The sequence below is a fragment of the Python bivittatus genome, unplaced genomic scaffold (genome assembly GCF_059951505.1).
Source record: "Python bivittatus isolate LINGU-HERP-01145 unplaced genomic scaffold, Pbiv_v1 ctg000610_np1212, whole genome shotgun sequence".
Classification (NCBI taxonomy): domain Eukaryota; kingdom Metazoa; phylum Chordata; class Lepidosauria; order Squamata; family Pythonidae; genus Python; species Python bivittatus.
In genome coordinates, this window is record NW_028277088.1 from 4,914,296 (window position 1) to 4,927,249 (window position 12,954).

Below are 12,954 nucleotides of genomic sequence, written 5' to 3' on the forward strand. Positions count from 1 at the left end.
CATGGGAAAGCTTTAAAGATTTCAAAGTTTAAAGAGAAAAAGGGAAAGCAAAAAACTGCCTTGGAACAGCCCACCTGTGTCAGGATAGCTGATGGAAGATGAGGGATGGACCTTTCCTGCAGGTCACAGACCTCACCACCAGGGGGAGCGTGGCAGAGTGGGTTGCCCTGATAGATTGGGGATGACCTCACGGTCTCATGTTCAAAGCTTTTCCCCTGTGGACCAAAATCAGGTTCAGTGTCCCATACAGACCTTGAAGATTGGTGCCTACTTAAAACAGCTGCAAAAATATACTGTAAAAGGGCAGAAGCTTTGGGGAATGGAGGAGGAGAAGGAGGAGCTGGTTGGACATCCCTGGAGTTGACTTTGCACGGTGTGGAGTGGCAGAGCGATGTGGGCCAAGGAGGAGGAATCTCGCAGGAGCAGGCACCACCCAGGAGTCCAATTTGCAGCAAACTGGCTGGTGCAAAAGATTGCAGTTTCGGGAGATCCGACTGGAGGTCAGAGACAATGGTTTGACAAAGGTGCTGGAATCCTCAAAGCCTGACAAGGAATTATTTTCCCCTCTTTCCATTCTCCTTTCTAGGCTACAGGGGTGTCTGCAAGGAGGGGAGGTCAAAAAAGTCAAGATGGTGGCCACAACCAGGTTTTTTTCCCCAAAGGCAGGGTTCAGTGGCATGGTGGTGGCTGCCACCTTGACTTTTCTGACCCCCTCCCTGCAGACATCCCTACTAGGATTGAAGTAAGTAATGATGCAACGGATGGGATGAAGAGTGGGGGGAGTGAACAATATAAGAGATGCTGTACAAAGTTCCCTTAAGATCAGTACCATGGGGGAGTTTTTTTTTTTAATAGTTCATTTATTAAAATATTGAAAGGAACAGAATAAATAGTTACATAAAAGAAAAAAGGAAGAAGATATAAAGGAGCACAGGAGATAAAAGATTAAACATCAGTATACAAACAAAGCATTTGCAATCATGATAATATTTGAGGTATCCTCCTTTATTCGTTTATTCCTTTATTTATTCATTTCCTCATTTATTCGTTACTTAAATTTAGAGAACTAGGTTCATCATCTCATCTTAAGAAATAACCAGCAATCTCTACAAAACACTAAATGCAATATTAATATTGATATACCACTATTTGAAATAGAAAAGGAGTAGAAAAGAAAGAAAAAGGATGGGAAGGGGGAAAAAATTCAAAGGGGAAAAATTAAAAAGAAAAAAATTAATTAAAAAAGAGAAAAATCAATAAAAACAAGATTTAAAATTCCCCCTGGGGGGTGGATTTTCTTCCATTTAGCCATGCACAGTTTCCTGGAGAGAAATAGCGTGGGAGTGACATAGCTTTGGGCTACCCCTTTTTACTGATTGATTCACATATGGACTCTCTTGTTATCTTCTGCTGTTCAAATAAAGGAGAAATATCTGTATACACCTCCAAGCCTGTCTCCCCAAAGGACACGTCTCTTGGCAGGGCCATCCTCAGCACCTGGAAACCTCTCCCCAGTCCGATCGACAGCTATCAGACTTGTAAATTAACACAGCAAGAGTAGCTGCCAGCCTTGTGACTCAACAAGGCAAGGACTTTGGGGGATAAAAGGGGTCCCGAAGCCCACCCACGCCTTGAGTCGTCTTTGAGTCGTCTTTGGATCCAGACTTGGCGGCTTCTGTCTCTCTAGCTCAGGGTTCCTCAACCTTGGCAATTTTAAGACGGGTGGACTTCAACTCCCAGAATTCCCCAGCCAGCCATGAATTCTGGGAGTTGAAGTCCACACATCTTAAAGTTGGTTCTAGTCATAGTTGCCATATATTTTCAGTACAATGCAAATTTTAAAATAAGCCTGTTTAAACTTTAAAATAAGCATGTAAAATAAGCCTGTTCTTTAGGAATATTAATGATTAGATCTGCTGTGTGAGTGACTTCACATTGCTTCAATAAAGAGTTTTGCAAGGGAGCAAAATATTTCTCAGCCCAAGGAAACCAGAGTTTGTACTAAAGGGCAGCATGTTTCTGCAAACAAACCTTTGAGTCATTTAAAATGTGCATTGTACTGAAAATACAGTATATGGCAACTATGACCAGAACCAACTTTAAGATGTGTGGACTTCAACTCCCAGAATTCATGGCTGGCTGGGGAATTCTGGGAGTCGAAGTCTTAAAGTTGCCAAGGTTGAGGAAGCCTGCTCTAGCTAGTGCCTGGCAGCCTAGTTGAGAAGGATTGGGGTAAGTGTGGATGAGAGAGTGTGCATGTGTGAGAAAGCCAATGTATTTTATAACCAGTAAAGTTTTGCTGTTACTTGAAATCCACTGTGGTCCCTATCTGTTCGGTTCAAAGTGATCCGTGCATATGTCTAGTCGTTTCCTGGCTGTTGACCAGGGCTGTGTGACATCTCTGCCGTAGCCACCCCTATCTAGAAAACCCAGGTAGAAAGCAAGGGGGGGTTACAAGATCCGTGTGCCTCAGCAGGCTGTGAGCGTGCGAGTGAGTGACCATAAGCCGAACCCGGGAGCCCCTGAAACACAAGCCTGTCTCTCCAAAGGACATGTCTCTTGGCAGGGCCATCCCAAAGTGTTCACTTGTCGGAGGAACAAAAAAAGGAGGATGTAATTTCTGCATCCTCCGTGCCTGCAGAACATGACTCAGAGGGTCACTTTGTGTCCTGGGTCTAAGAAAGCAGGCTGGAAGAGCACGTAGCTGCCTGGCGTTGTTCCTAATTTCTCATGCCTAAGACACTTTTAATTGATCCCCGTTTCATCTTTATTTTGGGCTCAGGGAAAAAGGAGGAAATCGAAAGGGTGCGATTCCCTGGGGTTGGCAAAAGCAATTTCCTTTCCACCGAATAATGACGGTTCAGGGTTTTTTCCCACCCGATCGTGCCAAGAGGAGAAACAATTGGAAGAGATGAAACTGCCTGCGGTGGGGCAGAAGCAGAAATAAAAGGTTTTCTAGAGTCGTGGGGGCTTGGAAGGAATGAGGTTAACCCGGTTCAAAGGGAGGTTTTAAGAGACAGATAGTTAGACTGGCTCTCGTTGAATGTCACCACCTATCATGTCGGTGGGGCAAAGTGAGGATTAGAGGATTAAAATATAGTCTGGTCCGTATCTACTGGCAAAGAAAGCCCTAAACTCAGATTTTCTAGAGCAGTGTTTCTCAACCTTGGCAACTTTAAGATGTGAGGACTTCAACTCCCAGAATTCCCCAGCCAGCCATGAATTCTGGGAGTTGAAGTCCACACATCTTAAAGTTCGTTCTAGTCATAGTTGCCATATATTTTCAGTACGATGAAAACTTTAAATGACTCAAAGGTTTGTTTGCAGAAACACGCTGCCCTTTAGTACAAACTCTGGTTTCCTTGGGCTGAGAAATATTTTGCTTCCTTGCAAAACTCTTTATTGAAGCAATGTGAAGTCACTCACACAGCAGATCTAATCATTAATATTCCTAAAGAACAGGCTTATTTTACATGTCCAATGGACCACTGCAAACAGTTGGCCACTTTTGTAAAATCCTCTCTTGCTTCGATAGGTTTTCATTTTTTAATGGAAGGTTAACAGCAATCCCAAAATAGGTAGGGACATATTGGGTCTATCCAGGATTGCTGGTTAATATGGATGAAAAAATCCACAATAAGAGCTGACTATCCATCTACTTCGTCTGTCTTCCCTTAGCTTGGTTTGACTTCTGTTGGGTTCCACAGTGAACTACAAGCCATCAAGAAAGACAACTGTACTAGAAATAAATGCACGAAATCTAAGCCCTCCTATTGTTGCAGGAACTATATTCTGACAATAAGTCATGGTTGTATTTAGGTGTGAACGTGTATACAGGTAGTCCCCAGGTTAAGAACGCCCAGTTTATGGACGACCCATAGTTAAGAATGGAGCCTATTGTAGCAAAATTTGAGTTCGATATACCATGATTTGAGTTCAATACACAATGGTTCGAGTTCATTACACAATACTACTTACACAGTATTATACAATAATACTGTTCCGGCTTACGTACAAATTCGACTTAAGGACAGATCTTGGAAACGGAACTCTTTCTTAAACTGGGGATTACCTGTACACATCTTGGGTGTTTTCAGGAGCGTTATCAAGACTGGCTCCATAAATTTGGCTTGGTTTCCATTTCAGTTGTTCATGAACAAGTTAGGCCTCAGTTGGAACTCTAAGCCCTGGGTTTCAAGGTAAGGATACATCAAACGTCCTCATGGATGATCACTGTCCTCTGCTTGCATTCAGTCCTCTGGCAGACTTTTAGCTTCAACTGATCTTTCTGTAGCCTTGCCCTGGAGGGTGTCTCTAAGAAGCTCAGGCATATGCGGAAATGAAGTGAGCACTGGGTGCAAGTGGTTCTCTCCAATGGAGTAATCCTCATTACTGGCTTGTTCAACATGCAGAGTTAGTTCAAAAGGATGATCTGAATTAGACCCAAATGTCTGGGGGTTTCCAGTTTCTGGAGGCTGTCTGTTACTAAGGCTGTCATCTCTGAACCCCACATTAAGCTCCAACTCTGAAAACTGTGGACTGCTGACCTGCAAATAGTTTTCTGAAGATCCTGAGCAAAAATCATCGTTCGTTTGTACAATTTCTGAATCTAAACCAGGAGAAGTTTCTGCAGCATCTCTCTCCATGTTTGCTGACCCTTCCACACCCTTAAAAGATAAAAGAGTATCAGGAACCTGATGGACCTCATCTAATGCTTGAGTCTCATCTTCTCTCAAAGGGTCTAATAATGAAACATTTCTTGCCTTCAGCTCTAAATCTTGACTATCCACATTGGCCAAATTAGAGAACTTATACAAACCTTGCTCAGAAAGAGGATTCCTACAGGAAACACTTGTCTCCACTGAAGGATTTGTAGAATACTGTGACATGTTCTCTGTAGACACCAGACAATCCTGTAAACTAGTAAATGGCAATGACTGTCCATGATCCTTGGCTGTATTTTCTGTATTTAGATTTGATTGCCTGGGAATATCAAGGGACTTTGTTCTAGATGGCATTCCTATGGGACTTGCAATATCTCTTCCAAGCTCTAAAGAAAATGTATTCACACAATCCAAGGATGGAGAATTCCCATTTTGATTTTCTTTTGAGCAACTTCTGTGACTCTCCTCTGATTCTTGTGGGCCTGCCCCTGAATTCATTGTCTGAATAACCACTTTGGAGTTCTCCTCTTTTTTGGAGCTGTCAGGTTTTGGTAGGTTTGAGTAATGCGTAGATTGTAAACTTACTTTTCCTGAAAGCTCTCCTAAATCTTTTCTTGGCCATTCCTTTTGACTCTTGTCTTTATTCACCGAATGTCCAAACAATGTGACTAAAGCAGACTTAGGTGCTTTCTTGGTTCCTGATGTTAGCTTCTGGTTGGGAACACTCCTTTGTGTTTTGGATGCAAAAAACTGAGCAAAAGGATTATTTTGTTTTTTTAATGGTTGCTTTCTGGCAGACTTATCTGTAATGTCTTGACTTGTCTCTATAACTGAGCCCTTACCATTTTGAGCTTTGATTTCCACAGTTACTTGTCCTGTCTCCTGCTTTTCTATCAAACAGGGGACTTCACAGGAGAGAAGTATTTCTGGGTCTTTGGTGTAAGAGACAGAAGCCAGAAGACTGGTATCTCTAGAAGTATCTTCTTGGAATGCAAGTTGAAGGTTATGTTCACTGCTGGCTTTTGCTGGTAGTTTTTCATTTGTGTTTGTGATTTTTATAGGAGGTTCTATGTTGCAGATCAAAGCAGCATCTTCTTGTAGGTTATTTCTTGGTAGAACTTCCCTGTTTTCAACATCGTCTGGTTGTGAGCTGGATAATGAACTACCATCTTCTATGTCTCCATCTGTGGCTGAAGAGCTAGTTGTATCTTTAGGTTCAGTGTTCTGAGAGTCTAAGTCAGGAGTGCATGTTAGACTCCCAAAGCTGTCTGGGGTTCCTCTTGGGTACATTTCATTCTTTTTAACCTCTTCATTCATTAAAGGGTGGGTTTCAGGAGACAGTTGGCTGTCCATGCTTGGTTGCCTTTCTGGATGCAGTATTTCAATCGCTTCTCCAAGGAATTCATTCCTGCTTATCCAAGATGGCTTATGTTCCTGGTTAGTTTTCAGGCATGACTTCATTGGATCAAAATTGGAAGCTAATGTCTTATCACTATGTTCTGTTTGATTATTTCCCTTCTCTTCATACCCAGGAGAAGATACCAAACCTTCAGGCTTAGATGGGGAGGGTTTCTTATTTTTCATTGGTGCCATGTTATTAGAATTCAGTTCTTCAGTATCTTCAGTTACTACTGTGTTCAATGTATTTTCCTGGGTGGCTCTTTGAAGTTTCTTCTTTGATCTGTTGTCCACTGGTGGTGCCAAAGCAGGTAACGTTGTCCTGACTTTAGGAAGAGGTTCAACCATCGGCAAGATCTGCCTTTGATTCTTTCCATCAGATGTGGCCTTCCAGGAGGAAGCTCCACTAGGTTTCTTGCCCTGGAAAGGATCTTTTGCAAGTTGAGGAGCACCAGCTGTGGTAGCTACAGGTGTTACTGTAGTACTTCTAAGTCCTCCATCAGGAGATAGGAATGAACTAGCAAGTGAAGACCTTGGAAGGTTCAGTGATAAAGATGAAGCCTTGGAAATGCTTCTCTCCACTTTGAATGAGTCAGACTGGAACCTCCTGACCTTTTCTAATATGCTAGACCCTATTTTTCCTACCTCTACTCCTACAATGCCTCCATCCACAAACAACTGTCTGTTTTCCAACACTCCCAGGTCTTGACTTCCATGTACTTTTTTAACCCAATGCAAGATGTGGTCCCCACTTTTTGGGCTGGTGACTTTGGGGAGTTGGCTTTTCTTCTTCTGTACCCGAGAACTTTCTGCTATTGACTTATCTTCCCAGGTCTTGTAATGACTTGCATCTGCCTGTTGGGAACTACGCAGAACCATGGCAGGATCTTGCAGCCATGTTTTCTTTGTTCCATACCTGTCATATTTCCTGCCAATGTCACCTTTAACATCTTTCTTTAAAGGCGAGCAGATGGTTTTTGGCTTATCACTCAGGCTACCCTGGGGGTGCAAATTGGAAAATCTCGGTGGCATTTTCTCTCGAGCCAAAATCCTTCCTGTGGGACTGTTTTTATTTTTAGACTCTCGTCTTGGATTTAGCTGTGTGTCTTTCTGCAGTAGCTGCTGACGGTTTGGGCTGAGGGTGGGGTTGGGGGGACTTTTTCCTACAACCCCGGCAAGCAGCTTGCAACAAATTTTGCAATAGAACGCTTCTTGGAAGACTGCGTAGTTGAGCAAACTGCAAAACACACACGAGAGAAATAATTATTCCTATTATTCCAACAGGTTAAATACCAGTTCCATCATATGAAGCAAGAATACTGTATATCCAGGAGAAGAGTATGCAGTTCACTAGGGTGGGCTAAGGAGACAAGGATTAAGTAATTTATCAATGGCCTCATGTATTTTTCTGAGACAAAACCAATGATCTAAACATCTGAAGTTGGGGGGGAAAAATCCTCCCTGAAAGATTTTCCATCACTGAATGCTAACCAGTTGCAATCTCCTGGTTTCACATTCTGTTTTGCAAAACCAATTTTACTAATGACACGGATTGTGATCAGCGTGATGTCAACAAGAAATTAGAGTGACTCTCAACTTCTTTGAAGGATGTTGAGGAAATTCTCCAAAATACCCCAAATACGGACATCACCAGAGCGGGTTCCCACTTCAGTCATATCACTGAAGTCAACACTCATATCACTTTCTCCATGCAAGAGATTTTATGGGATACAGGTAGTCCTCGTGTTACAATCACTCATTCAGTGACCATTCAAAGTTACCAAGGTGCTGAACGAGGGGGAGTTGTGACCAGTCCTCAGAGTTCCAGCTGGCACAGAGTCCCCATGGTCACATGATTGTGAACTGGAAGCTCGGTGCCCGGCTCACAATTATGATGTCACAGCGAGCCGTGGTCACGTGATTGCGATTTCCAACATTCTGTGCAGGGTTCCCACAAGCAAAGTCAACAGGGAAGCTAGCAGGAGGTCACAATTCACTCCCACTCCCACCACTTTTTTGCCCGCTGGCTCACCCACACCCCGTGGCACCTGCCTATGGCACTCCCTCACCCACCCTTGGAATCTGCCCATCTGCCTATGCTCTGTAGCACCTGCGCACGACACCACCCCACTTGCCCATAGCTTTCACCCATAGCTCTCACCCACTGGCCTGCTTGCCTGGGACTCCTGCCTTTTCCCATGTCGTGGTCACTTGAGGTCCTTGTTTAACAACCAACGCAGTCCTGAGGTTACATTAGCAACCAGGACTGCTGGGATTGCCATCACTAAGCAATGTGGTCACGTGACATCCAACTTTATGACCGCATCGCTTAGCGATGGAAATTCTGGTCCCAATTGCCATCGTAACCCGAGGACTACCTGTATCTTTTTCCAAAAGTTGGCTATGGGAATAATGATGATGCCAGCTCTAAAATTTCATGACTGACCTTAGTTTCCTTCTACAGTGCTGGCAGCAGAAACACATCTGGTGCACAAGAACGTTCTGGATGACCAGGCGCTGGGTTGGGTGGACCGGCTTACAGCACAATCCACATATTTCCTGCACTTCTACCTGAAACAAGAAGGCAGCAGCAAGCCAGGGTGTTCAATAAAATGATTGTAATTTTTATTGGACTGATCCATTAAGGCCATTAGGAATAGGACAGAAACTGATAAATTGCACTCCTACCAAAACTGGCAGGGCAAGCTACTGTATATAAACAGTGAGAAAACCCCACACTTACTCACATTGGCGATGTTACCCTAGTTGGGTAATGGAATGTCTGCAAGCAAACCACCAAGTTCAGAGAGCACCAAGGACTCCACATGGACAAATCAGTTGGAGTGACTCAGTCTAGAGATGTATAGAAGGAAGAGGGAATGACCTTGAAGGACAGGAGGAAGAGCCGCTACCAAGGCAATGGTCAGATAAGAGGGGATTGAGCCCAGGCCAAGGAAGTAACTTGAGAAAACATCTCAGACGAGCCCCTCCCTAGTTCACACGAAGATAAAGGGAGGGAAGGGGAAAGCAGATTCAGATTTGCAAGATTCTGTTACGATAAAAGAAGTCCTGATCTATATGGCATTGGTTTCTTAGTCAGGTCTACCTTGTAGGGCTGACATCAAGGGGTGTTCACAAGAGATGGAAAAAAAGTGAAGATAGTGGCTGCATGGTGCAACTGAAGCTTCCCCTGTTTTTTATGTGTGTCACCATGCACAAAAACACAGCTGGAACTTCGATCACATTGTTGCATCAGCACCATGAGAGGTGAACCTCCCAAAAAAGCAAACGGCCATGGCTTGCCACCAAGCGTGGACAATTCCAGAAGCTGCAGAAATGAGTCACGGGTTGTCAACAATGTTTCTCAGAAGCCAGGGAAGCAGACGCACACCTCATGACATTTCTGAGCAGGAACTGGATTGGTCTGGCAACCCTGGGCCAGGGGGTGGCAGACTGGGGCAGCTTACAGAGAACATGGCCTGGAGTAGCTTTATCCTAGATCTTTCCTTTCGAGTCTCCAAACTTCTGGACTCCCAAGCAGAAGATGACTGAATTCTTCCCCCAAGTCTGGGCCTGTCAAACTTGGTGTTAGTCCCATACAAACCAAAGGCTCCAGTGTGCTTTTGGATCCCAGTTCCAACAGGAAGCAGTGATGTGTCTGGGGCACATGACCATCCCTACCTTTGATAGCCTGCAGATCCCTGGTCCCCATCAATGTCCCTTTCCTCCTCACTCCTTCCCCCTCTGTCTGTTCATGTACCTGGACTTTCTGGGGGAGCTTTGTTGGGAGACCGAATCTTATGCCCGGATACGTGATGGAGGTGCACTCCGATTAGAGGGACGTTGGTTGCCAAAGCTACTTGTGGCTTATTTAAGCAAAACACAGCTTAGCATAATGTGCAAATACCGTTCAAATACTCCTGGGGAACAGTTGGTGAACAGATGATTGAGCGTACAGCGTAGAAATCCTTCAAGTTGATCTTGAGATCCATGGGGGAGAGTTCAGGATACAGGGAAAAAAATTGTTTGGTTCAATCTTTGCTTTGGGGACCAAACTGAGCCCTGAATGTAATGTAGCGACGTCAATTTTCTGGAGGAGATTTAGCGCACGAAAGCCTTCTGCTATTATTCCACTTGCCATCAAGGGTTTCCTGCGGAAATGCCTAAACCATCAGGTTGTTTTAGGTAACCTGACTGAAAAATTAAGTGCTAGGAAAGTTTGGGACCAGATTTTTAACTCTTTGGGGCCCAGCGTGTGTTTCCTGAAACGAAGCTGACATTTCTTTTCAAAAATTAACGGGGTGGTGGTACATTTTGATTCAGTGCCCCTTTGATTTCAAAACTTAATTCAGAGAGCAAGCAACTTTAAAATGCCACAGAGTGAGAGCCTCGCTTAGCTTAAAACAGATGAGGTCCCTACTGGAATGCTGAAGGTCCCAAAACTTATTCATCTTTTCCTTAAAAAAAAAAACTTTCAGGTCAGCCACGTTATGCGCAATGAAGAAGTGGCATTATTTTTACAGGCTTGCTATTTTGCATGGTTGGGAAGAATAGCCATCTGGGAAGACTGGTTCGGAGACGTGGGGGACACCCACGTGGAGATCAGCAGGAGGTAAAACGTATTTTCTCTGCCCGTTGCTTTTTTTCTCCGTATCTTCATATTTTTTGTAGCTTCTGAGCACTGACGGGATCAGGGGTGCTCACAGGGTATAGACAAAACGGCGAAGATGGTTCTGTGATGATGCAGTTGAAGCCCTGCCTTCTTTCAATGTGCGTCACGATGCACAAGAACACAGCTGGAGCTGCGGTCGCATTGTTGCAGCCACCATCTTGACTTTTTTGACCATACCCTGTGGACCCCCTTGAACAGGATTATCTACAGCTGTTAGGAGAGAGGCTAAGGAGTTTGAGCCCAACCTGGAAGATCCAGATTCAAATCCCCACTCAGCCAGGAGGAGGAGACAGTCACTCTCCCGCCACCGATCCAACCTCACCAGGCTGTTGTGATGAGGCTAAAATGTGGAGCAACTCTTTTCCCAAATATGTACCACTTTGAGGTGGGAATTAAACATAATAATAATAATAATAATAATATATATATATATATATATATATATATATATATATATATATTTAAGCTCATCTTGTTTTGTGGTGCCTGGTTAAGGGATTTATTATAATTGGTGGCTTATAAAATTTAGCGTGCTTGTGCAGAGGGGTTGGAAAAGTGGGACGCAAGTGCTTAAAATAAATATAAATGAGTCAACATGATAGAAGGAAAGGCAGTCCTGCTTTGTGTAATCTGTGTTGACGCTCTTCTCCATGTTCTTAAAACAGCAGGAAACTATGCTTGAAAATAATAACAATAATCACAACAGACACAACAATAATCACAGGCCTGAAGCTTTCTTTCATTGAAAAACCAATGTCTTTGCTCCCAGCATGTCTGCCTAGCACAGACTGCCTTCCCTTAGTAGAGACAGGACAGGCATACATTCAACTGGTGTAGTCTGTTAATGATTACAGGTAGTCCTCGACTTACGACCACAATTGGAACCGGAACTTCTGTCGCTAAGTGATGTGGTTGTTAAGTGAGTCACACCTGATTTTATGACATTGTTTGCAATGGTCATTAAGCGATTCTGGCTTTCCCCATTAACTTTGCTTGTTGGAAGCCCCTCGGGAAGGTCGCAAATAGCAATCACGTGACCCCGGGACACTGCAACTGTCATAAATAGATGCTGGTTGCCAAATTTTGATCATGTGACTGCGGGGATGCTGCGATGGTCATAAGCATGAGAACAGGTCACAAGTCACTTTTTTCAGCCCCTTTGTAACTTCAAACGGTCGTTAAACAAATGGTCGTAAGTCAAGGACTGCCTATACGGCATGTTGGAGAAAGCTATGCCAACTGAATTTCTGCCTGTCTTCATGTCAACAGTGAAATTCTGTCAGAGAAATGGAAAATTCCAGCTTGAGGCAGGAGAAGCATTTCTCTGAGAGGACTAGCAATGCCTGGCAGAAAAAACGGGATTGCATGAATAAAATATGTCTCCCAGAGTTAGGCTAGTCCTAATTTTAAGCATGAGATCACTAGACTTTGAGACAAGGTGGTGTGGCAGCTAGATTGTCATAGCTACTGGGTTCTGGAGTAGAAATATAAGATAATTTCACCAGAGTTGTCATTTGCAATGAATCTAAGTTCGTCTCTGCTACAACATGAATATGAGCGTCCATCATGTTCCTGATTTTGTCTAGTCAAAATCTGCAAAATAAAATGAAATTTAAAATAAAATAAAAAGTGCCTGTAAACAGTGCTGTAGTAGTTATGCTATTTTTTTTTTTAAAGGGGGGAGTTATATCAGGAGAATTTGTGTTTTAAAAGCCCTGTTGGCAGAAAAGTATATGCCAAAGATTAAAAGTTGGATGACTCGTATTTAAAAAAAAATAAAAGATTCCTTGATGATTTACATTAACTGTTACGCAAGTTGGAGTAAGACTCATGTGAACCCTCTCTGTGATATTCGTGGTGGGTGATTCGAATTTTTCTGTTTGAAAAGAAAAATGCCAGATAGATGGGAGAGGATTTTAGCAGGATTTTTACGGATTTGCGTATCTCAATTCTGAAATACTGAACGGACTAAAATGTCCTCATCCCCAGGATCACGACCCAAGTGTGGATGTTGGGTAATGGAGTCACAGACAGCCCCCCCTGTATGGGATTCACGTGTAAGCAGATTTTATGATAAAAGCAACCCAGGAAGGAAAGGAATACAGATGTGCTTGGACACCCCCAGATGTAAGAAACTTGCTTGACAGAATGTTGTCAAAGTGTTCTGATATAGGATGATGTCTAGATTAAAGATAGGATCACATCTATCACACACACACA

At 43.4% G+C, this 12,954-nt stretch overlaps 1 protein-coding gene across 1 annotated transcript; it reads right to left on the bottom strand.

Moving 5' to 3' along the window:
- Positions 1-783: 783 nt before the first annotated feature.
- Positions 784-8,660, bottom strand: LOC112540949 (uncharacterized; the record flags this gene model as incomplete). The annotated part of the gene is made up of 2 exons (XM_025168300.2): positions 784-7,299; positions 8,509-8,660. Coding segments are annotated over 2 exons (3,201 nt in total), but the record flags the coding sequence as incomplete, so codon positions are not given.
- Between the last annotated feature and the right edge of the window lie 4,294 nt (positions 8,661-12,954).